Source organism: Helicoverpa armigera, chromosome 2, assembly GCF_030705265.1.
Source record: "Helicoverpa armigera isolate CAAS_96S chromosome 2, ASM3070526v1, whole genome shotgun sequence".
Lineage (NCBI taxonomy): Eukaryota > Metazoa > Arthropoda > Insecta > Lepidoptera > Noctuidae > Helicoverpa > Helicoverpa armigera.
Genome location: NC_087121.1, coordinates 2,922,846 through 2,950,681, shown reverse-complemented (window position 1 = coordinate 2,950,681; position 27,836 = coordinate 2,922,846). Strand labels below are relative to the sequence as shown.

At 36.1% G+C, this 27,836-nt stretch overlaps 1 protein-coding gene across 1 annotated transcript in view; it reads left to right on the top strand.

Annotated features, from left to right (window-relative positions):
• Positions 1 to 27,076, top strand: part of LOC135118708 (uncharacterized) — a 159,261-nt gene extending 132,185 nt beyond the window's left edge. Inside the window, exons 4-9 of the mRNA XM_064041355.1 lie at positions 342 to 546; positions 25,784 to 25,924; positions 26,112 to 26,252; positions 26,440 to 26,580; positions 26,768 to 26,908; positions 26,962 to 27,076. Of these exons, the coding sequence (XP_063897425.1) occupies positions 342 to 546; positions 25,784 to 25,924; positions 26,112 to 26,252; positions 26,440 to 26,580; positions 26,768 to 26,908; positions 26,962 to 27,076 (884 nt within the window). The remainder of the gene's footprint in view (positions 1 to 341; positions 547 to 25,783; positions 25,925 to 26,111; positions 26,253 to 26,439; positions 26,581 to 26,767; positions 26,909 to 26,961) is intronic.
• The last annotated feature ends 760 nt before the right edge of the window (positions 27,077 to 27,836 follow it).

Here is a 27,836-nt window from a genome sequence, read left to right as displayed (position 1 = left end):
GCTAGCTAGGGTAAGACCTTATAAATGGTGCCAGCAGTTTGGAATTTACATAGGTACACCACATAGGTACCCTGTGAGACACTTGGGAATTTCGATAGGGTTATGGGATAGGTAATCCTCCATATTAGGCATCTAGATGACAGCAAAAAATAAATACTCGTTAGTTCCGGACAAAGTAGTGAATTTTAATATACAACTTATTTACATAGGTTAAAATACTAAGTTTTTCTTATAATATTTGCGTCCAATTAACTATAAATTTTAGAAATTATAGTTTAACGTGTCTTAACGTCTTGAATATTTTAATAAATAAATTCAAATGTCATTTTACTTTGTTCCAGACATAACACAAAGCCAGATGCTATGTCGCGGCGTATCAGGCCACAAAGTGGGCGGGCTCCGTGCGCACGCGCCTCGGATCTCGTTCACCAGCAAGGACGAGCCGGACCCGCACGAGTTGCGGCGGAAATCCGCGAGCAGTCGTCTCGGCAGCTCACCTAGGAGTAGCATTGCTAGCGAGGAGAGAGCTGATGGCGTTGCGCTTAGGTAAGTGATCTTATTAAGTAAGGATGCCTATTGGTAGGTAGTCAGCAGCAACGTCGCGTGTTTTTCTAGGAGTTAGTATTTTGGTGGTAGGTACCTTTATAGAGAACCCAGGGGTGCTACAACACATACATTTGATGAAAATAGGAAGTAAGGTGCGAGGGGACAAGTGAATCCGACTTTTGAAGTCAGTCGTATATGGAGGTGAAACATGAAAAGACAATGGGCAAAAATATATAATGGCTGGCACATCCTTCACATCGGTCGTCTTCGTCGATCCAACTATATTATGTTGTACTATATTTCTCTAAAGACATCCACGTACCTTCTGTATCTAAAAACTAAATACTGTGACTTCTAAAGACCCTTTTGCAAAAATTGCAATGCAATCTTGGGAGCCCCGCAAATATTACGGCAGTCTCCCTCGGCGCAATCCTATCTCCATTCAGTCTGGATAAAATAGTGCTTAGATACGCCAATGCGCTGAAAATTTATATGGATGCATTAGATTGAAAAGTTTAGTTCACTGTGATAGTCATTTATGTGCGATTTGCATTTTATCTTGGTGAGGTTAAATTCCAGTCCTAGGTACTGTTTAAACTTTAGTTGCAAAGTCAGGTAAAAGCTTAATTTTGTGATAGCCCATTTCTGTTCAAACATTTTGAATGTCAATCTTAAATAAAATTGGGATTGCTTGCAGAATGCACTAAGCAAAGGTGCTATAACTATTAATACCAGAAGTTGAAGAATACTAAAATACTAAAAGATGTAACCGCAAGAATATTCAGCATGCTTTGCAGTAAAATCAACTGCAAATTCTGGCGTTAAGTAGCTTTAAAATTCTGCCACACCTGGCTGACACATTTGCCGACCAACCTCATAAATTACACCACAGATTAAAATAAAATATGGCACATTTAACACAGTTTTTTTGGCAAACGTCTGCACGAATTTCATTGCCAAGGGCATGACGTGACTATCTGGAAACTTGGCAGTCAGCCTTGGCCAAGAAAATATGTTGTTTGTATATTATTTCAGCATTGTATGCTAAGTTACATCCATCATGTTGTGAAAGTGAATGTGAATCGTACTTTTTCTTCTTTATGGTATGTTATAAATTTTAATAAGCCTTTATCTTTTTATTCTCTTGTCTACCTTCCTGTCTCTGGATTACGGCAGAAAAATGTTGCATCATTAACCTTTTCCGTGGTAAAAAAATGGTATACTTAACGCCTACATATCTTGATCCTTTGAGACGGATACTTAAAAATAATGTTAAAATGTCGTTCATTTTCGAGTCTCAATCAAGAAAAATAAAATAATTATTGAGCTGGTTGTACTTATATGTTTTAAACTCTAAAATATTGATTTTAGTATCTATAATATACCAGGCAATATTGTAAGAAAAATATTCACCTTGAAATTACATGAACAACTTGTGTATCTTAGGAATGATTGACGTCTTTTATTTTTATCAACCGTATTAGTTTTGCCACTACTCATCCTAAGAAAACATTTAAATCCTTATCATAGATCCTCATAGCCTAGCTACCTTATAGCCCAGAGCATAAGTCTCAAATTGCAACCTTCCTTAACTTTAACATACAACCTTTTGTAGCTTCCCAATTTACCATGTATAACAATAGATTTTGCTTTTGTAAGCGCAGATCAACTTTATCCTAATCCCGAATTCGTATCAAGCCTTTTTTCTCGTGTTTACTTTCTCAGAAACTAGGTTTGTAAAAAGAACGAAGGTTTTAGTATCCTAAAAAGAAAAAGAAAATGCTGAATGATGTACCCGTATAATTTCAAGGGTAAGAGTACTCGCATACTGCATACTTTTAGTCGGCCGATAGTTTGTTTGGGCTTATAAATCAGTATAAAGATGAATGGTAGTACGCACATTACAAAGTTTAGGTATTTTTCCGGTATCAGAATACGTGAAAACTTTGATTGGATTCAAGATTTCCCTAAAATTGCTAACCACCACCGGGCCAATTGTCGGCCGACTGTTTGTTTGTAGGTTGTGGGTTCTCTAAGTCGCCACTGTTCTTTTATTTTAAAGATGAATTCATGGTTGAGTGGATTAGTATTGTATCTTTTATTCATATTTTACCTAGTTTTCTTCTTACATTTTTCCAACTTTATCAAGGTTAGCTTGGGAAATTGTTAGGAAATAAAGCAGGATCTAAGTCTGCACTCTACAAAGGAAAATTATAGTTTCTGTTACATTTGGTTGTTGATTATTAGCTTAGCTTCCACGTTTTTCTCCAATCACTGGTGATGAAAACGAAATATTATGTAATTCAAATAAAACATTGTTTACATTTACCGTTTCAAATTCATTCAGTACACAAAAATCTTCATTTCATTTATACCGGTACAATTTATTTAAGAAAGCAATTACTTTATATTTTTTCATATCCTTTATAATGTCTGATATCTGATTGCATTTACTTCCGCAAGGAAATTAACAAAAATACGGTTTGTGATGTAAACAAACAAAATAATGTATTTACCGTTGCGCTACCTTTGCTGTCTTAAACAAGAGGAAAACGATTGTTTTTCATAATAATTTGATCTGTAAAAATACAATTACAATTTCGTACCTTCTACTATCATAGATAGAGGTTGCTACATATTTTCTTGTAACGCAGAAATATTTTTTTGTCTCAGGTACTACTATATTTTTAAATACGATTAAAAAAAAATTGTAGTAGTAAGTATTTTTAGTATAAATGTGGACGGATGTGCCAATCTTCGTTGGGTACTCTTTCACAAAAAATCTACTGAACGGATTTTTATTACACATTCAGTTATAGCAGAAGAAATACAAACTATAAACAAGAAAAATGGCTTGATATATTTCCTATTTGTTCCAAGCAATTGATTCGCATCGTTGCAATACAATCACATTTGCCGGTCGTATGATCTGGTGCATTGCTACCCTAATCGCTTACACGACTCACAGGCCGCAGGGAAATTCCTATTGCATTTGTTTTAACTCTACTGTAATGTAAAAACAACCTTATGTTGAAGGTGTTAAGGTTTTAATTTGTTTATCTGAATTCTACTGGCTGATAGTTCTACTGATCTATGCTAATTTATCATACAGTGTTTTTTTAGTTTGTGCCCTAATAGTTCCGAAAGTACTCAACTGATTTGAAAAAATCTTTCACTTTTGAAAAGCTACACTCTTCCCAAGTAACATAGGCTATATTTTATGCCGGTAAAAACAGTAATTCCCACGGGACGCAGGTGAAACTACGGGAAAACGGCTAGTATTATATATTTATTTATGCAACCATCTTACTATGACACCTGAGTTACGAAATACTTTGAGAGTATCGTACAGTTAGAGGAAAAGGAGCAATAATAAATATTATTTCTGAAAATTGAACTTTATACTGTCGCAGGTAAAGTCGGAATTCGGTTGTCGTTTTTTCGGGAAAAGGTTTTGAAAGATATCAAGATGATGAAAGTTCTTTTACTGCGAAGGTTTAAATGGAGATTCTGATCTTTGGGCTTCGCTGGCGAAATAGAAATATCTACTTATTTCTTTATGACTGCTTTTGTTTCCGTATGAACTGTAAGAAATGATTCAATGTATTTTGGGCAGTTTGGTAAAAAAATCTATAGGTATCCTAAAGTTAGAGTATGTACCTTAACTTAGTTTTTTTTTTATACTAATATTTGAAACAATATTTTGTAAAGACAAGTTTTTAGTAGTATAGTAGTGTAGTGTAGTGTATAGTAGTAGTTTTTATAGTAGGTAAGGTACCCTGATTCCTTAAAAAAAGCTTCCACGTACCTATCTAATGATTTTCAGCCACAAACTTTTTTGTTTTCAAAAAATTACCTATTTGTTATTTTCTCTGAAAGTACAAAGTGACGTAATTGAAATTACGTTGAAATGCATGACGTTTGAAGCAGTACTTCAGACAACACGCTCTGTTTGGCTAGCCAACATGATAACAACGTTATATTCACTATTATATGTGTTAGTTTGTGTTTCTAGATAATATTATAGCAATATGATATGATATTATGCAAGTTTTCTCTGAAGATTGCTACAGAGAAACTCATAAGTAAACACTTATTGCCAGATACGGAGAAACACATGTAAGTAAGCCAAATCCCGCCAGATGTTAAAACGTCCTGTGTGATGCAGTAAAAGTATAAGAATTTTCTTTAATGTTAAATATATTGTTAGATATGAATCCTCCTTGCTACCAACCTGGACTGACCAGGCTGGTATAGAAGAAGAAGTTATGACGGATAGAAGGATGACAGACGTTGAAGATGTCACATCGTGATCTTATAATTAATTATCGATATTGTATTTGCTATTCAAAGTTGGCTTCTGCTAAATCCTTTGTAAGAAATAAACCTTACCAGGTTAAATGTTTATAGACGTGTGTTATTCATTTTCAAGTACCACTTCTGATCTGACCTCTAAGATCAGAAGTGGGATCGCCACGCGTACTTTACCCTTTGCCATCTGAATCCAATAATGATTTATTTTATTCATGAAATTACATCTCAACCGTAAATAAGTTTTATTTCTTACACTCGAGAGTATTCTGAAGAAAAAGTATGAACTAGTTATAGTTCCGATACCGTTGCGATTCTATGAATGATCCTCATGTGCTGTGAAACAACCACGATATAACCGACAGCACATTGGAAGCCACAACATCAACATTATGGCAAAGAACTGGTCAAAGTCTTGACTAGAAATTACAAGAGGAAAAGTGACAGCTGCTGTGTCTTGTTTGTAAAACAAAAAGCGATCGAATGCTGGAGATACTGAAGATAGCCCACCAGCTGGAACAGTCTCAGTTCGATCTTACGAAGATTCCTTTCAGCAGCAGATTTGTGTTTTAGAGTGAACCTCTTCTCTTGGATTTCTTTTTCAGGATGTGTAAAGCACTGAAGCTCGAAGACAGTGGCCCTGAAAAGCCATGTTGAAGTTTTACAAGTTGCACATAATAAATTTATGATCAATATTTTATGATTTGAACAGTTTTGGATTATGAATTTTGCAGATAGGGCTGAAACTTTTCAACTTATCATAGTACGAGGTATAAGTATGTCTGGCGTTGAGAAGGAAGGAAGAAGCGCTGTGTCGTGTCCCTACCTTTTGTCACGCTTTTAGAAAATGATTTCAACATAAAGGCCTAAAACTGCCAACTGTTAAAACAAATTGAATATTCTGTGCGATGCATGATTTGCTGTACTAAAAATTGTGTTGAAAGAAGAGTATCGGTGTTGTTTTCATTATTCTTGGATACATTTTAAGAAATAATGGGAAATAATTTCTACTTATAATAACAAGGCCGCTTGTAGCTACAAAAAATATCACCGGTTTCCATGGTGACATATCAAAGTTGTTATCCAGTTATTGTGTTTTATGTTTCATGTGTTACATTTGTCTTATGGCGAGAATAGTATCTAATACGTGAGCTGGGAACATGTATCCTGTCTGTCGAGTGGAGCAGCTCATCAACATATCGCGAGGTCGCTCGTGCGTTTCGTGTGGAAGGAACCTCTACTCCTGTCTCGCTGTGGTGTCACATAATGTGACTCCCTGCTGTTATCATAAAGCGCAAAGGCCTAGCGCTGTTTGCAGAGATATTACAAGAATCATGGAGTGATAATGCCTGGTGAGATCAATCCAGTTCTTATGTATCCCATCATGACCTTTACCATTATTTTATAAAGATGATTAAAACTGCATACGTGTCAATTTTAACCGTTGATCACTTATGTTTGTTGGCACTTGATTAACGATGAGTAATGATGATATTTTGGATTACTATTTTGATTGTATGTGTCAAAGTTATAATTAAGTCATGGATTTATTTCTTTGAAAACTTAGATCCTTCAAATGAATGGTCAGCAGTGGCCGAGCGAAATGTGACCTCCTTGGCTTTCTTTGAGAGCTGCGAGGCAATTTGACAATGACAAGGACTTTGAGGACGTTCGAATGTACATGAGTCTTTGTGTGCGTGCCATGAAAGGGTGCATGAATATTGATGTGTTGATCTAATTGACCTACTTTCAATGACTGATTTTGACCTTGACTGTAATTTTAGCTTGGAAATGGTCTTTTCCTTGATTTTGACTTTGACATACTGATGGTGCTAGTTGTCTAGACCACTTTGAGAGAACATACGACGGTATGGGTCTCTGTTCCACGTCTTCATAGTATGCTACCTATAGCTTAAATGCGTGCCTATGCTATGAGCGTGTGTAATGACAAGCAAACTGGGAGCCTCTGTCACCGAGAACATACGGACGCATGGGTCTCTGTTTCACGTCGTCATAGTATGCAACCTATAGCCTAAATGCGTGCCTATGCTATGAATTTGTGAAATTACATGCAACATTTTTTTTGTTACCCTTCCTTTTCTCCTGCTTCAGACTTATACCTACACAAAAACGACTACTACGAGTAAATTACTTATACCTTGCTTAACATGTTTCAGATCATGAGCAACATGTCGGTGACTAGCTTATGGGGAGTTGACCTGATGCTGATGAGGCGAATAATACTGCTGGCGAGGACGCCGCAGGGTCAGGAACGGCCGTGTTAGATATGAATCCTCCTTGCTACCAACCTGGACTGACCAGGCTGGTATAGAAGAAGAAGTTATGACGGATAGAAGGATGACAGACGTTGAAGATGTCACATCGTGATCTTATAATTAATTATCGATATTGTATTTGCTATTCAAAGTTGGCTTCTGCTAAATCCTTTGTAAGAAATAAACCTTACCAGGTTAAATGTTTATAGACGTGTGTTATTCATTTTCAAGTACCACTTCTGATCTGACCTCTAAGAATATAATACATTATATATGTATGTAAGCACTGGAATAGTGACAAAAGTTCCCAGATCTCAGCGATATGAAACCTGTTCCGCATTTCCAAATATCAGTCTTAACACTAATATATTAATATTAGAACGTACTCATTACTCATATATCAATAGCTTATCACATTTTCCACTCATGAAGCAGCCAACACGGCACCTGTGTGATTGAGTTATCCATCATTGTCTCACGCACACAAATCAACCAATACTTGCCTAAACCGAAATGATCGATTAGGGGAAACCGTCGATAATGACAGATTTTTGCGGTAAAGATTTAGGTTAGCCTTGGAATTTAATTATTTTTGTTTTATATATTTCTTTATAATGTTCTAAGAGTAAAGAAACATTTTTTTTGTCTACAAAATAAGTTTCAATACCGCTTCAAGTTGCAATAAATTACTTAGATCAAGCAAGAAACTGTAAGAATTGTGTTTCCACAATCTGCTGGCAATCCGCTACTGAAAATTCAATTTAATCTTTTTATATTATTGAGTTAAGGAATCTTTCCCGTTGTTTCGAATTGCCGTCCCTTCGGGCTACGAGAGTATAGAAACAAAAAGTACACTGTCTGCGCTGATGCTTATGCGCTATAATAAGTCACATTATCCGCATAAAAATGCGTGTAGAAGTTTGAGGGTTTATCGCGAACAGCCAAACAAATGAGGCGAAGGACTTGTTTACATCATATTTAATAAAGGGATTATTACATCTATCCGTTCATTGCAACTTACGTTAACATATTTTACGAGGAAAAAAAACAAAACACTACACATACTACTCGTACCGTGTCGATGAAGAATTAATTACTACAGTACGTAGGTGTTACAATTTATCGAAGATTTAGTTTCCAATTTGTGCCACGTAATTAGATTGTGGTGAGGTCGGTGTAAAACGAGGTACCTACCTACATGGAGTTGACGTGTGAACTATTTTTATAGTACAGGAGCTTTGTAGAAATACAGGAGTAGAGGTTGTTGTAAAAGGAGCTACGGAGAAAAGGTGTAACCTTCTATAAAGTATAATTTTTGAACATTTCATTGCCGGATTCTAGAATTTGATCGTCATTTGTTATTCTTGAACGATGTGAATGTGTTGCTATTTGAAAATTATATTGAACTCCAATATTGGACCACTATATTGTTTCTTCATATTTTGACTTTAGGGCGCTTTCAACTTACGCGTTTCTTGACGGCCGGCTGCGGAGCCGAAGCGGTGGGTTAGACGTACGGCGTACGGACGATCGTCTTTTTTCATACAACAAAAAGCACGGTGCGGCAACAGTCCTGTTGTCGAGCGTTCGACGTAACGGCGCGGCGCGGCGCCGCAAGGTTAGGTTAAACGTATAAGTTGAAAGTGCTCTTAAACTATCTGTAAATATGGTTACATTTTATTGAAACGTTTAAACAAAATTGATACTCAACGCAACTTAAAATTCAATTGAACACCCGACACTTTGACATAATCCGTTTATGTTCACAAGCCTTTCATATTTTATATCGAAAATAAATAGCTGCTCACGTTTTATTTCAGAACGTTTCTGTAATAAATTAACTCATCGTCCCATACACTTAGGGTTTCGTAAGTAAATAAAGTGTACCTACAGTATAAGTAACTGCAGACTAAACAGTTGGCCGACAGTTGACGCGATAGTTGTCAAACATTTTTTTTTAATCCTCATTCTAATCAAAGTTTTCAATCGGTCTGATACCGGCCAAATACCTGATCATTGTAATGTGATGTGCGTACTACCATTCATCTTCGTACTGATTTATGTGCCCTAGCAAACTACCAGCCGACTAAAAGTTTTCCGTCTGCAGATTCGCTCGGCCGACTAAAAGTAAGTACGCAGTGTGCCGGTTTTCTAACACAAGTATATTAGATAAAACACTCTGGACAACCGTAAAACAGTTTAACTGTCACATTAAACGGAATCGTAAATGTTAGTGCTTATTTGTTTAGTAAATGTATTGAATGGAACTGCGGATCTGATCTGACGAGTATACCTACTCAAAGACAGTAATAATGTAATTTAGTATAGATAGTTCAACTCAGATTTGCGCGCGGCCCTATGTGTGCGTCGGCTTGTAAATATACAACTTTCATTCGTGTGACAGTGACGTCGTCCGAGCATGACGTGTTCTTATCACTTTTTCTTATGGGTACAGTCGTTTACGAAAATACTAGTTATTCGCGGAGAAATTATTAAAGAGTCAGATAAAGCGTTTCAAAAAATAAAACGACATTCAAAGCTTTTTATTATTAAATATAGTTTTTCATTATTTTTTCATACGTCTTTTCAAATTGACATTGACAGTATCTAAGAATTGAATACTCCTTAAGTACATATTTTCTAGCTCGGGGTACGTGGACAATAAATAAAAGTGTGGACTAAGAATGTAAAAAGAGGTATAATCTAGTATAATAATGTAAACAAAATGTGTGGGGAATTTTAAAAAGTTATATTGCTTCGCATAATGTCGACCAAAATAACAAAATAATGAAACTCATAAATGAACGTTTAAGTCAAATTGATGAAGGGATGTGGCATAATACTTGTCGACATGTAGAAAAGAAAAAAGAAGAATACTATAGACATTTTGACATTGGAGTCAGAATTTATAATTCTCCTTGGAGAGTAGCGAATCCGAAAATTCATCATTTGATTTTTCAAATAGCGATTCATAATCATTATAAATAAATAAACATGAAATTACGTAATAACTGTTTTTCTTTAAACCCCCGTATACAACCCCTAAATAACTGTATTGTACCCGACTGTACCTCTTGCCACGCACACAAAGTTACTGTATATGTACAAGGGTTACCCACACATAAGGCCGCGCGCACAACTGAGTTGAACTTACTATACATTCATATGGGATTGAGAAAAGCTTCCTTAAAAAGCTGCTTCAGAATATTTGGATATTAATAACGTTGTAATGGTAATATCAGTAGAAAAGTAGGCACGTATACCTTTAGTCTGGAACTGAAAGAAAAAAAATGGGATAGGGTAAGTAAGACGGAGAGGATGCCTATGCATGGACTGGAATATTCGTTAGTGAAGCAAAAACTACTGAAAGGATTTCGATAAAACTTGGTAACGCTTCAGAATAACATCAAGGCCTCCTTTTTACTTTGTACGAAGTTTTTTCGAGACGCAGACGAACCTGCTGTAAACATCTAGTTTCTGCCTAATCCTTACACGTGCCGTTTACAACATAATTTGTCTTCAAATGACGTCATGCACTAGTATTATCTACCTGTTCAGTTGTAAGTACTTGAAGGGACCTGTAAAGGTTATTCTCTATTGTATTTGTATTGTCGATGTTATCTGAACTATTGTTTGAGGGTATCGATAGAATTGTTGTGGTAGTGATGTGAGTGGGTATCGATATTTTATTTTATAAGTAGAATCTCTTGTAAGTTAGATTAGGTTCCTGAAGACATTGACTAGATTGTGTTAATTTGTTGTTATTTTCCTAAAACACGCAAGTTAGAGTGACGTGTTTAAGAAAATAACAACAATAGGTAACAATCTTCAGTACTATGAAATAGGTGTATATAGGTGTACCTAAGTACATAAAGCAGTTTAGCATTTCAGTACAGTATATAATTCCTAGGTCTCATTTTTAAGGATTACATAACCCATATTATGTCACAATTAAGCGCTATAAGCCAAAGGAAACTAGCTTTTAATCCAACAAATAAACTAACAGCGACATTGATTAATACCACAACCCATCTTTATTATCCTGTCCGGCAATGTCCAACCAATTCCCCTTAAACTTCTTCCCCTATTTTCAAAAGGGTCATTGAACCCCACAGTTTATAGCCATCAATTGTTTATTGACGTACCCACTGACTACAGGTACAGTCCCAGACGTAAATGGTTGAACCAATTTCATATCTTCGCTGTTTTATAGTTTAATTAATAGGTACATCACGATGCTACATGATAATGTGACTTTTAATGGATGTTCATAGTCCATAATAATTACGAAACCAATAAGTTTCTAAAGCATTATTTCATTAAAAACTTATTACTTATAAGAAATCTATATGTTTATAAAATGTTATTATACAAAATTGTTAGTATATAAAAAAAAACTTAAAACTATGTTAGTATCACTTCACTATGCACTATGTCACTATTATGATGAGTGGTAAGTGCATGTAGTAAGTCTAGTGGTTTAACAAATTTGTCGTCGACTGTACCTATAGGTTCTGTAGGAATGTATTATTCATGCAATAAATATCGATTCCCTTTTGTTTTTAGTAAGCCACTCGCAGTAAGGTTGAAATGATGTTTTAATAAGGAGCGAATGAATTTAAATTAGTACCGTTAATGCGTTATTGGGGTAATGTGTAGAGATTGTGGAGTCATAGGGATGAATAAAATAGTTTACTATAGAACACGATGAAAAATTTCAAGTTACTTCAAATGTATTTAAATAATGAGTAGATATTTTTACTGGCCGTCTATTGGACTGATGCATTATAAATAGATACATGGTCTAGTCCAACTGTACATTTCGTGAAAAATATGAAGGAATCAAGTTGTTTTTTACATCTTCCATCCACGGTAAGTTAAGTAGCTCCTCCAAATAATCCAAAATTATATTCCATAACAATAGTTCAACTTAAAGGTTTAATACGAATAATGCGGTTCACGACAAACCAGTAATTAAAGCTACAAACAACAATGGCGGTCGGGTTTACCAGTAAGCTTTGCTTCAACACAGCTATGATTAATAACAAACAGGGCAAAATCTTTAGCTAACATCAATGAATATTTCGCCTATTTATAGATGTTATTAATTTCGTGAGATGAAGGCTTTATTTCTGGCTATTATTTCGAAAAGGGGAATTGTACTCGAACTTAATAAGTGCTGCACGGGTCGATGCGAGTAGTAGTAAGACTCCTTACGAGCCGTTGTAAGTAAGAAACGTCGTTGAATTATGAAAAAAACATAATAACCATTTGGGTTACACATTAATAATAGACTGGATTACTCCTATAACTAAGCTGTACATTAGTGTGGATCGAATTCACGACCTCTTGATGGCAGTGCCGATACTTTATTGCTTAAACTTTATGGCCGTTAGTACGGCTGTTATTTCTGTAGTCAATTATTACAAACAGTCAGGTGTTCTAGAAACAAATGAGACATGTTAATACCACGTTACGGTGTTACTGGGTTCATTAATCAAGCGTACTCAGGACATTCCACATTTTGTACTCCCAGTCGAGTAAATAAATGCCACTCGGCATAGCAATCAACAGCCTATTTACTTAACGTTACTCTTATCAAAACATCGCAAGCTGTCAACAAGTCCACCCTGAATAAATAATTCAGGTCTTAGTCCTTTTCGTTGTGGTGCGAAGTATAAGTGATGAGCGATTTCAGAGTTTCCGCACTAGCGGATTCTTCTCTTTTCCGCGCGTGACAGAAAACAATTGACAGTTGGCAATTCGAATGCTAATACGTAGGTAAAACCGCTTGAACAGTTTTTGTCACTCGGAATGTGTTGCACGTAATAAAATCTAGCGAGAAATCCGCTGTTCTGAAAGCTGTAGTGCGCCTGTCACCTTAATTTGTTAGAATTAGGGTCAAAGGCTAGACGCGACCTTTTAGTAAAAGGAGCCAGTTAACCGCTTCAGCTTATAACTTTACTCACTCATTAAAACAAATAGTGACGAAATAGCTTCGGATATTTTAGAAGCCCAAATGTTTTCATATGTTTTATTTTTAACAACGTACTGCCTTCGGTTTCACTCAACTGTAGATTGTCCCCTTTCGCAAGGTTTACAGGAGAGGTTCAGGGCAAAGTCACATTATTTTAATACAACAGGCAAAATTAGCGTCCTAGGTGAGATATATAGCATACCATACTCGTTTAGGTAAAAGTCTCCAATAAGTAATGTGTAAGAGGGTGCTATATATTCCATTTAATAAATAAAAAGTAAATAACATTTTGTAAATAAATTACCATATTTCTGACGCAGTCGTGTAATAAAACTAGGCAATAACTTTTATACCTAAATTCATACTTACTTTGTATATTCATAAAATTGTAGCAAATACTTATGTACATAGGTACCTACTTGAAGACATTTTTGTGATATTGCTTTAGATGTAAACCCATGTAAATACGTGCGTAGGTATAGTTTGTGGCTTATACATTTGAGTTAGAGAAAATAATTCCTAACCAATTTCAGGTACTTCACATACATTTCTGTTTGATCAAATACATTTCAAGTCATCATTTTAAATTACGTAAAAAAGCTTAGGTAACTATGTATAGGTCATCTATAGATTCTTTGTCTCACTAAAGTTGGTGAACTTATGTGTGTATAAATAGTAAAAGCACATTGTATGATTCGGTAACTCGGCACACTTGCACACACGAGTAGCCCGTTTTCATGATATAAAACATCTGTACAAAGTTCAGCTTTTTTCTGTACCTTAAAAAAATATATATATCTATCCTTGTCAATCCGTCTACACGACATAACAAAACACTCTTAGAATTGTGCTCGTTTCAATATCCGTAGTACATGAAATCGCAATCGTTCGCCGGGATTAGTTTATCTCGTTCCGAGTAGAAGCTGTATGTAGTTAGGTGTAAGTCTGACTGTCAACTGCAGGCCGATTTGTTGTTAGAATTTACGGTACCACCGTAATTTACTTGGTTACTTGGTTTATAGAGGTAAGTAGGTATGGTAGTCTGTATAAGTATTAATTTGACAACTCATTAGGAAAAGTAAAAGAAACTCGTGTTACTTACACATTTTATAACTCAAGAATGGCTGAACCGTTAAAGCTGAAAATAAGAGGGGAGATAGCTTAGACCCGGGAAAAGGAAATAGGGTTTTGTCACCATCCGGCTACGGGAAACAGTCATATCGGGACGCGGGTGAAACCGAAGCTAGTTTTATATAGATTTCTCAAGACCAAGAGCTTGGTTTCTGTTTTTTTTTTATTTGAATAAATGTTTGCAAAAGTCTTTCAACTTATTCCATTCCATAATTTAATTTGCAAGAAAATAAACACAAATATCATATTGCACTTTTTATAAAAACCTATATATTTACTTTGAAATATAATTCCTTACTCAGCTCTCCAACGTCTAAATTCTCAGAATACATAAGTGTAATGAGCCATCAACTCTTATTCAAGGGTCACAGCATCGTTTGTGATGCACTGCTGATCAAAGATACATATTCTGTTTTTAGATCCTAGAAGCGACACACTTGACTTGTCAATGTGAAATATTATCTACTTTTAATGCTTATTTGTATGGCTGAGCGCAAGTGCACTCTGTTCAAATTGACATTGATAGGTTAGCTCTTCGTGGTCATTAAACTCTTTGGTGTAATGGACTAGAGGTTAAGGTGAATGCTAAAAAGTACGAATATTTGTTACGTTTGAAAGTTTGGCCAAACCTTCGAGACTTTGGGAAAAAATGGATGAGCTTCATAAGTATATAACTAATTAATTTGGAACAAAAATAAGATATGGTGTCTTAATCTGGAATTTAAAAAAACATCTTTAAAGAACACGTTGACCAATGGGCATCTCTGTCTATGGTCTTCAGAAAATAGTTTTCAATTTGTTTTTTTAGAAAAGTAACGGCTAAACAAACAACCAAGAATTGATATTATCTTACAGTCTTCTTACCTTAAAAACTTGTGTATTAACTGATCTGAATGAAAGATAAATAAAGAGAAAAGAAATGAAGAGATTTAAGAAACCACCTTTCAAATTTTAGTACTAAATGACAGTCGCAATTTTTGTAGAAGCGAAGTAAAATGAAAAAGAAAGCCAACGCTATATTTCTTTTTCCTCTCAAATGTCCTTTGAATATTTAATAAATCTGAGGAACATTTTCATCATTGGAATACTTGCTGAGATACTCATAAGCTAAATTAATAAGACACCTGTCTCCAAAGAATTATATTTTTTTCACAGCGTATCTTTAAGAAAGTTTTTAGTAAGTACGTACTTTAAAAGGGCACACTACAAACTTTTTAGTCGGCTGGCAATTTGTTCTGTTCAGAAATAATTGTGGAAATGAATGTTAGAACGCACATAAATCGATCAGGTAGCTAGTATCACACCGACTTCAAACTTAGATTGAATCCACGACGTTCTTTAAAAAAAAATATTTTCAACCATCGGGCCAACTGTCGCTCGACAGTGTATGTCGAGCGACAGTTGGCCCGATAGTACTGCAGTATGCAGGAATTATTTTTTTCCAAAACGTATCTTTGACAAAGTTTTTAGTAGATACTTAATGTACAGAAGTTGAGTTTCACGGTTTTCTTAACATGCTGAAAATAAACGGTAGTTTATTCTTCGCACAGCTTAAGGAAAACTTATTTATTAGTAAGCGTGGTTCTACAAGCAAAAAGTAGTTTGTAACTAAACTTTCGTAGAAGTAACGAAGTTTAAATAGCTTCTGCTTAGTGCTGAAATAAAGGCGGGCCCCGAGTGAAATGAATTGAAAACAATGTTGGTAAAATGTGTTTTTAGTTTATTGTGAACTGATATTGTAGTTCGCTTTTTCACTTTGTTTTCTGTTACTGCAAACAGCACATTTGTTTCGTAGTAAACTATAGCAAGGCAATACATAACATGATATAAAAATAGACAATACTAGCTTCCGCTTACAGTTTTACCCCTTTGAGTGAACTATACCTAAGACAAGATGGGGATAAATAGTTCTAAGCTACCTCACCACCTATTCAAAGCCAAATTGGTCCAGCCGGAGTAAACATGACCTTCTTTAACTATATTAATATATACATGTAAGAAAAGAAAATATATAATATCACTAAGCTAACAATTGTTAAAATATCACAAACAAATCCACACAAGTCCTTGGCTCAAGAATTACTTTCTCACAACACTTTTGTATTCAGCTTGGAATGTGGCCAGTATTCAGTATTCTTGTATGTGGCAGACTAACACACATGATGTATGAAACTACCCTACATTGTATCTTGAAGAACTCTGATCGGAATATAAAGTGTTCAAAAGTTAGGCCGTATACCTACAGAAAAGTAGCTGAAAGCTAGGGCCGTTCTACCTCAGCTTGTGGACTATTATATGTCCTGCACTGATGGCTAATATCCTATATGAGGACAGCCGCCGCGGCCGGTAATCGGCCAGGAGGAAATCACCATCAGCCGCGCTTGTAGCCGCTCTGGTACATTCTGAAACTGCTACATTTCTTGATACATTTTTTATGAAACAAACATTTGCTTCACTTTGCTTCAATCTGCTTGCTATAAGTAAGTAGTTGTTATCAGAATGGGTCAGCGCTGAGAGCTCTAGTAGGTCAGAGTCGGCTACCAGCTTTCTTTCTGTGTACTTCAAACTTATGTCGTTGCACTAGAATAGAAAAAGAATACACTGTAGAAAAAATAATACGGTTAGCGCGTCTTCTACGAACTCTTAGAAATGATATTTTAAGGCGTTTGTGTTTTTTTTGTTTGTAATCCACAATGTCATTTTAATTTTTCTATTTGACTTTGAATAACAAACGATAAAGTTTTCAATTTAAAATAACCTTAATTACCAAACGATCTAGGTATGCAAGTTTTATTAAAAAAAGCATAACAAAGCAAGCTGTTACAATGACATTAAAAATACATCTTTCAGATATAATTATCCATTTTTTTGCTAAACAAAAAGATCTAATTGCCCTGACCTTTTCAATTATATTTCGTAATCAAATAGAAAAAGTTTTGAACAAAATTTGGGGGATCAAACAGAAAGAATGTCAATTACGATTCAACTTTTGATAATATTCCGAGGAGATGATGTCCCATTAACTTCGAGCCTGAGAAATATTAATTCCGGGATTCTCCAAGTTTCTGGATATAATGCTGATGTACTTGATTGATAAATGGTGCTTTTAGGGCCCATCTTTCTTTGTAATATGTCATCTGAAAATATTTAAAAGCAGGCACTATTAATAGAGACATGATAGTTTTTTTTGGTATTTAAAAGATTGAAACTACTGATCCGATTTATGAAGTTCATTCATTGTTGGAAAGCTACACTCTTCCCGAGTACCATAGGCTATACTTTATCCCGCTTCGGGCAGTGGATCCCATGTCACGCGGGTGAAACCGCGGGAAATTGGTTGGTATGTATTCTACAGGTAATAATGAGGCTTACGACACAAAATTGATCTTTAAAACTTTGTAGTTATTATACTTACATCATGTATTATCACATCAGTGCATAGCTACTACGTCTAACCTACTGTCTGACCTACTGATACGAGTGTGTAGTTAAGTTTAACTTTAACTGAAGCTTTGTTGTTTGCGATGTTAAAGTCAGTTAACGAGTTTGATAAGGGTTACGTACGGGTCAACTGGTTCCTTTATGAGATGAGTGCGTTTTGTGAAAGAGTTCATTTAATAATAAAATGAAAAAATGGGACTTAGCTATTTAGGTATGTAGGACACAGGTAGGCCAAAAAAGTGCTTCTCGATAAAAAGGGCTCTCTAACACAGAAAGATTTTTCCATTCGGATCAATAATTCCAAATATTAGCGCGTTTAAGCAAATAAACAAACAAACTCTTCAGCTTTATAATATTAGTATAGATATCTTTTAGTAAAGATTTTAGCCGAGTCTTGAAGCCAACCCGCATACAGCTACTTTACTTTTAAATAAGTTCTTGGTCGTCTCAAAACTATTTCGTGGTCCTTTTTCCACTATTTAATTTTCTCGACTCCAAGTTAGGTCGTCTGACTTGTCTAAGATATTTACTTAATTAAGTCTTCACTTAGGAATTTCTCCTTCACTCGAGCTAATTCTGCTAGTTCTTCGTGCATAGCAATGTTAGTTAGCATTCACTTCAAAATACAGTTTTTAAATAGAAAAGAAAAACTTTTTTCACGGGAGTAAGCATGATGCTTAACTTGATGATTTACCTACTTTATTTTAGTAGAAAATATTTCAGTGCTTGAAAACTCATTTATCGAGGAATGCTATTGGCTACATTTTATCTGGGTGCGCGAAGTAGTTCCCAACGACTCAAGTGAAAGCATTATCGTAGGCTAAGTCACAATACCTTTAAAATTCATGAAACCCGATTATATCATCTATTATACATATTATCTTATTATATCTCTGAGAACCAAGGGATATGCATGATTGTTTCCAGACATTATAAACCATGCATGCAACCACTAAACAATTAACACTTTACCTAGAAAATGTAATGATAGTTTATTCAATTAACTGTGGTTAATCTCAGAGCCGATTTCCAGTTAAAGTTAACATACCATTGTCATCTAATCAATACTGTAAAGACATTATCAAAGCGACCGGTAACAGCATCCTAAGTCAATTATCAACCGTGTGTAATTGGGTCATAAGTCACGAACTGACACTACCGAGTGATCACGATCATAATTGTATTATGTTGCAATTAAATCATTAACATATGATCAATTTTGTTATAATATAAATATTTAAGTTAACAGTAGGCATCAAAAGTACTAAGTTACTTCTATTGAAAGGTTCTTTTAACCTATAGACAAACATGTGTTGCTGAGGGGTTTGTTGCGCCACCTCTTCTTCCCTTTATAAAATTTTGCATGCCTCATGGTAGAATGTACTGGACTCTACTTTCACTTAACACCATATTTTTGTACTTACATTCATAGCAAATAAATCATTTCATTTCATTTCATTTCCAGCAAAAATACATAGGAAGTGGTGAAGGGTGGGCGTTTTGGGGGCTGTCTTTTGTAAAAATTTTTTGACGTTTGAAAAGTGCTGTTTCGCATCCAAGTTTTAATAAATGAGTTTTGATTTGATTGTGATTTTGACACAAAAGCAGTCTTAACCGATAATTACAAAGACACAGGTGCACCATTCAAGTAAAACGATAACCAAATCCTAACCATCCGTATGCTGTCTGCCTATAGGTTAAATAACCGATTTGTCAACTGGAAACGGCTCGGTTATCGTTAAAGTTAAATGGTGCAACTCCCGCTTAGTGTATTAATGATTTTGGGTAATATTCAGATTTCAATAAACTATGTCTATTTATTGATTTACTTACCAGTTACACACACAAACAAGTGACAAATTGCAATCTCTAAACAAAGCAACAGATGGATAGGAAGCATTGAATAAGAAGTCATCCTTATTTCGTAAGTCGTAATGCTCTCGAGGTGTCACAAAAAGGTTTTGAGCATAAAAACGAACGACTATTAGAATAGAGGAAGGTAGAAGAGACATTGAATGGCCTGTGTGAAAAATGACATGGCCTGAAAGGGTTGACTATCGATAAGGGTTAATAGAGACGTGTGGTAGGAAAAAATAACTTGCGCTAACCATAAGTAAATGAGAATAAAATCAGTGTAGTATGACCTTTATTTAAATGATTTTGAAATGGAAATAAGGCGCATTTACACAGACAACATAAACGTCAGGTTTTTCTTAACATTACTGTTTACTTTGAAAATGTAACGTAAAACTTCATAGTAAACAGCTGTTTTATGAAACTGACGTTTATGTAGTCGGTGAACTTGGGTTTCTTATAATGCGACATAATTATATAGATACTTATGCGTGTTTAAGAATTTATCAGTGTAGGTACTTCTCTCTTTTTAGTTAATACATAGTTCTACCGGGAACTGGGTGAAACCGCTGACGGAAGCTAGTATAACATAAAATACCATTTAACAATAACTTAGAGGTAGTAATAACGATCTTAAGTTTCATTACTGTTTCTCGAGCATCGACAAAACGCTCTATGATTTAATAATGTTGCGATATTAGACGTTGCTAATTGCTCCCTCAATTATTGAACATTCGAGCATCCACTGAGAAACAATTCGTTATTAAGTAATTCATGCCCTGTAGCTTGTTCCTTTATTGAAAATTTGTATGAGTTGCGCATTTCTTAGAAATGAAATGATGAGAACTATATTCAAGTTCTCATTTGAAATTAGGTACTATTTGGTATGAAATGTGTGTTATTTCAGTAACTTTAAACATTCTTTGAGTGTATTCTCTCGTCCAAAATTGACTATAACACAATATTCAGGCTAACAGCATCAGTAATTTTAAGTCACTTTAAAAATATTTAGATGCTTTTTATCTCATGGAAAAACTTTTTTTAAGACACTTTACAATAAGCTAGACACCCATTTTCCATCAAGATTTCTAATTCCTCTTGTATTTAAAAAAAAAAAAATTTAAACCAGTATGTTTCCTACATTTAACAAATAAAGATTACCAGTTCAACACAATACAGGTCAGACCGCGACCCTTTCGCTGCAGTCCAGTAAGCCACTTGGAGAATTGACGGCAAAGCAATAGTGCCTGTATATACGAGTGAAGCCGAGCATATCCGACGCTTCAGTCGGAACCCAGTGACAAATAGCACGTGATAGGGCTGCCGAGGAGGGAATGATGTAGACTGTAGAATGCAGTGTTTGTGTGTTGTTATTTATTCGGCGTGGAACCGTTTCGTTCTTTGATGGAATGCGTATTTCTCAGGAATGACTGGACTGATTGGAAAAATTATTTCAGTATTAGACTATTTATCGAGAAAAGCTGTAAGATACATTTATTTGAGGGCAATAGGGAAGTTGACATGCGATGCAAAAGAAAAGAAAGCGAAAGCTAAAGAACAAACGGCATTTTATTCTTTGATACTTTTTATGGCGGAAAATTATTAGACTCAGGTACAAACCATTCATTCACATGAGGGACTGTCCGCAGAGAGGTCGTTTTTAACACGCGGTCGTTTTTACCTAAATATTCCTATCTCAATTATGAACCTTTCATAAGTCAGAAAACAAAAAATACCTAAGTAGGTATTATTCTCCTTAGCCTTCTCAGGTTTTCAGTAAGCATTGACCTGTTTTTTCAACCCTAGCTATCAAATCTAGTCCACGTCGGAGAGGCTGTACACTGCAGGCTAGCGTGGAAAGCTCTCCATCGGCTTTAGTTGGTCAAGTACTCAATAGCTTACGGCGAAGGGTGAGAGCTCAATAATACTCAGCATTACATTTACGTGTTGGTGTAAGAAAGTTCGCTTTTGTTGACACGCTAATTTTAAATACATTTTGTTTATTTGAAATAATTTTAATATCATCATCATCCGAATAGCCTTTTCCCGACTATGATGGGGTCGGCTTCCAGTCTAATACGGAGAAAGAATACAGAGAAGTAGGTAGGTTACCAATGGTTTACAAGGAGCAACTTAATGTCTGATCTCCTCAACCCTATTTCAGACAACTTTATTTCTAGATTTGAAAAAGAAAAATGCTATTTATTCTTTAAAGACATTCTCTTTCCAAAGATCGTTTTATATTTACTACTTAATTACCAAATGTCATGTAATCCGGTTCAGTAATTTTAGAGTGAAAATTCGACAGACATAGACGTAGATAGGTATGTATCTAAAATGCGTCTTGCATAACAAAACTAAAGCCTTTCACACAGTTATATCACTAAAAGCCTTTAGAAGCGAAATAGTTTTAATTAAAACACTAACAGCATGAATTCTGAACAACGGTAGTTGAAGCCGGCGGTAATCCCTTTAAACGATCGAGGCGTGCTTTATTAAACTGTATACAAGCATAGTTTTATTTCAATGGCCATTTTACGATGGTTTTTGATCGTTATTGTTAGATACGAGGGCTTTTGTAATGGTATAGCTAGTCAAAACTGTCATTTAGTTGTTAATAATTCTTTGTTTTTATCTAGTTTAAAATGTAAGAACAAAATAGCTTAAAAACCAAAACTTCTGACCCGACTTATACTATAAAAGGAACCTACTAAGAATGAACGTGCTCAAAATAGGAGAAATAAAAAAAAAATGGTACATGACTATTATTTTTTAATTGAAATAAAATAATCAGCATCAGTGACTACATGCTTGGTTTGTAAAAAAAATTCATTCCAGCATTCGAATTTTGAAATTATTTAAAAGAGCTACCAATTTCTTCGCGGTCAGTTGAAGATTAATAGAAAGAGATAGATAGATGAGAGATAAAGAAAACAATACAAATAAAACAAATGACACGTCAATGACGTCATGCACGAAATGAAAGAGAAAGATATATTAATAAGAAAGAGACGGATAGAACTTTTCAAATTTTTAAACCAAAACAAAAGACATGTCAATGACGTCACGCACATAATGACAGAGACAGCATAATTAAATAACTCATAAATATGACAGAGATAAACATAATTTTGATGCGTCTTTCTTAAATTAAGTATCGTTCTTTTTATGTTATACAAATAGTATTTTAATTTGAAGGACATAAGGTTGATATTAACTTAAAAATTACGTAGAGGCGGCATAAGTTTGGATCGTCTATACTCGTGTCTAAACTAATGCTGCCTCTTGTATTATCATGTATTGCAATTCAGATTTATTTAGAATCTATCTAGTCGGCCCGCGAGGGTGACAGTGGGTGTGCGGGGTGATCGCATCAAGAGTGTGAGAAACGCATTAGATTTTTTTGTAGCGGATTCTTTTTTTTTAAATATTTCTAAGATATTTATTTATTACATTGTGGGGTCAAAATATTACAATGATGTGTCTTAATGAATGTTAGTTTAAAACGATTTAGGTAGATGAACATGAAAAAAAAAAATATTGAAATAAAGCAAGCTTATTAAATGTTGTCATAGGCTAGTATAATATCCTACTAATATTATAATTGTGAAAGTTTTTGAGAATGTATGGATGTATGTTTGTTATTCTTTCACGCAAAAACGGCTGGACCCCTGGATTAACACATAGGCCTACTTTTTATGAACACGGCGAAGCCGCTGTCGTAAGCTAGTATTAATATAAAGGCCAAGCTAAGTAATATGGCGTACGCTACCCCTAGTTCCTAGCGTCGGTTAGAGACTTAAATTAGACACGTAGGATTATAACAGCGCAAGTTGTGAAGTATAATATCCTGGGCTACACACTATGATACTATAGGACATCTTGTTGAAACACAGAGTAATAATCCTCAGTAATATTATAAATGTGAAAGTATCTCTGTCCACCTGTCTGTTGTAATTACACGCCAAAACTACTGAACCGATAGATACACAAATAGTCTCGATCATGTGGCAAAACATAAGCATGTTTTCTATCCGGGTGCGGGAAGTAGGTATCTTGGAATGCAAGTGTAAACGCGGAGAAGAGTCAGTAATTACAGACATATACCAACCTTTATTTACAAACAATCCTATGGTCCATCTTCTATAGAAGAAAAACATATCATCTCTCGGGAAATAACAACATGATACGAATAAAAATAACAATATCCTTTCCTAAATTGTTTGTCTAACAGAAATATAAGTAGCCGAAAGCTATTTGGCTGTAGCAAAACATTATGTCATATAGCCTGTTATCATATGGCCTCCCACGTTTGTAATAATCCTTGCAAAACAAAGCAGTTACAAGAAACAATAAATCTTCAGAACTATATAAAAAGTGTCAAAAGTAAAAATATTATGTAACCTTTCAGATGTGCTATAAAAACAAGTATATAACTCAATCTTTAACAGCTCCTTCGCACTAGCGGATTTTCCGCTCGTTTCGTTGACAACTACCTTTACAAATAATATAATCTGAAATAGTGTGACACATTTTTTGAAACTGATAAATAAACCAAACGTAAGTATATGCGCGACAAAATCAACCAGTGTGAAAATACTGTAACAGTCTATAAAAATAATTAAAATACAATTCCTAAGATTCGGCAGTCTAACAACTCAATAAGTTCCTCACGTTCTTAGGCTGTGTCCCAAAACTTTTCTTCATTAGCCGAAGGTTGCCGATCTTGACCGAATGACCAATCGGCAATGTTCGTTAGTTGGCAAACGACTGGCTAAAGGATTTATGATCATTGCTGCTAATAAAACTAGGGAAATGTATTCGTTTGTCATTAAAATTCGTGATTGAAACTGCAATTGAATTATTTGTGGAGTTCATGGCACTTGTACGCTGTAATTCAGTGATTGGTCCGAATCTGGCTTAAATCTAAATTGGCATGCATCACTTTTTATCGCGTTATTGTGAATGAAATTCTGTCTGTGTGGTTTGCAATCACGCTAGAACCGAATTTAAGAATTGATTGAGAATTGTACGGTACTAGTCTCAAATTGGGACTATTTTTTCGACGCCATTTATAAGTTTAAAGATTCGTCTTTCATGCAAAACATAAAAAAAGGAATCGGAGCAGTCAGTCTGTTTGATAATGATATGATATGATGATAATATGATTTGACCATTTTAGAAACTATGCCCCATCGATCGCTTTAAATAACCCCACACAAGGTTATTGACTTAAATCTGTCGTCTTCAATCCGGGACGAACATCTCACAACAACTATCCCGTATCATCTGGCTGTCACACGGGTATTTGAAGAGGGTTAAGAATGCGTGATTCTAGTCCATACTCTGGCTGAATGAACAGTGAGAAAAACAGGGTTTTGTTGCTTTTATATACTTAGATTTCTTTGGGCTATTGTAATCCTGATAAGTACTAGTCCCTTAATATCAACATCAACTGTTTCTTTATTATGGGATTTTTCATTCTCGGGCTGTGTTGCATGGCCATCAAGTCTTCCCGAATGAATTGTCGTCCCTTCTTTTAGGTTCAACAGACACTCAACTTACTCTATGTCTTTTGGGAATCAAAATCAAAGTCTTTTTATCTCATATAGACCTCCACAGGTTCTCACAAAACGTTAAAAGCTAGATGCACGCAAATAGCATAGTCATGACAAAAGGACCTAAAATAAGGCATCAAGCTCTGCTAGTTCTTTCACTATTAATAACAAATGGCAGCGTTACAATTAGTAACATAATTGCACTCATGATGAAAACACTGGAAACGCGCCACTCTCCAATTAAGCAATCAGCTGTTCATGGAACAATTCGCATTCATTTGACGTTAACAAAGCCGCAGTGAGCGTTTGTAGAATTTGAACTGACCAGTAGTAAACATGAACATAATTATTGGGTGCTGCTCAATATGATACAGTTTTTCAACTACAAGGATGTTTGCGGAAAGAATACTCTTTTTGAGAGAAAAGTCTAGCCAGTGGATATTCCAGAGCATTCATCAGAATATCTAGACAATTTTGTAGATGATGTATCTGGAAAAATAATATGACGAAAAGATTGAGCATTCAACTTCAGCGAATTTTCAGCATTCAGAAATGAAAGCGACGTCATTGTTATGCTGTTTGGAACAGATATTTTAAGAGTCAGAAAAGACAATGTAGTTTATAATGTTCTTACAGATTGCTTTTGTATGACTACCTATCCTGGTTTAATATTAACTTATTTGTTACAGAGTACCAACACCTCGCGGCTCAGTATCTAGTACGAGCAGCACAAGCACCGGCTCCCGCCTCGCCAGGCTACTGACGCAGGGAGTCCGCGGGACTCCTGAGGACATCGCCATCGATACGCCTCGGAGACTCAGTTGGGAACGGTGAGTGTTGTCATTTGTTACAGAGTACCAACAACTCGCGGCTCAGTATCTAGCACGAGCAGCACAAGCACCGGCTCCCGCCTCGCCAGGCTACTGACGCAGGGAGTCCGCGGGACTCCTGAGGACATCGCCATCGATACGCCTCGGAGACTCAGTTGGGAACGGTGAGTGTTGTCATTTGTTACAGAGTACCAACAACTCGCGGCTCAGTATCTAGCACGAGCAGCACAAGCACCGGCTCCCGCCTCGCCAGGCTACTGACGCAGGGAGTCCGCGGGACTCCTGAGGACATCGCCATCGATACGCCTCGGAGACTCAGTTGGGAACGGTGAGTGTTGTCATTTGTTACAGAGTACCAACAACTCGCGGCTCAGTATCTAGCACGAGCAGCACAAGCACCGGCTCCCGCCTCGCCAGGCTACTGACGCAGGGAGTCCGCGGGACTCCTGAGGACATCGCCATCGATACGCCTCGGAGACTCAGTTGGGAACGGTGAGTGTTGTCATTTGTTACAGAGTACCAACAACTCGCGGCTCAGTATCTAGCACGAGCAGCACAAGCACCGGCTCCCGCCTCGCCAGGCTACTGACGCAGGGAGTCCGCGGGACTCCTGAGGACATCGCCATCGATACGCCTCGGAGACTCAGTTGGGAACGGTGAGTGTTGTCATTTGTTACAGAGTACCAACAACTCGCGGCTCAGTATCTAGCACGAGCAGCACAAGCACCGGCTCCCGCCTCGCCAGGCTACTGACGCAGGGAGTCCGCGGGACTCCTGAGGACATCGCCATCGATACGCCTCGGAGACTCAGTTGGGAACGGTGAGTGTTGTCATTTGTTACAGAGTACCAACACCTCGCGGCTCAGTATCTAGCACGAGCAACACAAGCACCGGCTCCCGCCTCGCCAGGCTACTGACGCAGGGAGTCCGCGGGACTCCTGAGGACATCGCCATCGATACGCCTCGGAGACTCAGTTGGGAACGGTGAGTGTTGTCATTTGTTACAGAGTACCAACAACTCGCGGCTCAGTATCTAGCACGAGCAGCACAAGCACCGGCTCCCGCCTCGCCAGGCTACTGACGCAGGGAGTCCGCGGGACTCCTGAGGACATCGCCATCGATACGCCTCGGAGACTCAGTTGGGAACGGTAAGTAAGAAAACCTCCCAAAACCAAATCATTTAAACATTTACAGCACAAATCCAATTTATATTTAAACATTTACAGCTTTGTATAAATACTAAGAAAACTTATAATCGTAATCAGGTTTATCATAACCAATACTTGTACATCGTAATCTCAACACAAAAACTCAATAACACCAACATATAAGTCACAAAATGAAAAGATTTCTGAAAAACAATATTTCTTATCTTGGACCCATCTATCTCATCCCTAAGACAAATCCCTTCTTATCCATATAAGTCTAGACAAAATATATTATGCTAACCCTACATTCAGCTTACATAAGTCAGGTAAGACAGAACTAATATTTACTAAACGTAAGAAGGTACGGTAGACAGCACATCAGTGGTAACTGTCATGCACCTTAACTCAATAGTAATAAGTACGATTTTCCTATAAAACTGTTACCACTGACCTGAAGTTGACTGTACTACTTTCTGTAATATACTGTGACAGTTACAAAAAGTCTGTAGACAGCAATGTGTTATTCTGTTATTTGGCAATGTAAGAGAAATAACTCGTATATAACTTGTTTACTTGCCCCATTTATTTGCACGGATGATTTTGTCGGGATGTTGGAAAAATCGATGTCTCTATGAAGGCTGAGCCTGAGTATACAATGGTAGACTTAAAGCTCATTTTCATCGGATTAGTCAACCCAACTGTTGGGAAAGGCTTTTCTAATACAGAGAAGAAAAGATCATGGTCATTAAAGACACAAATATCTT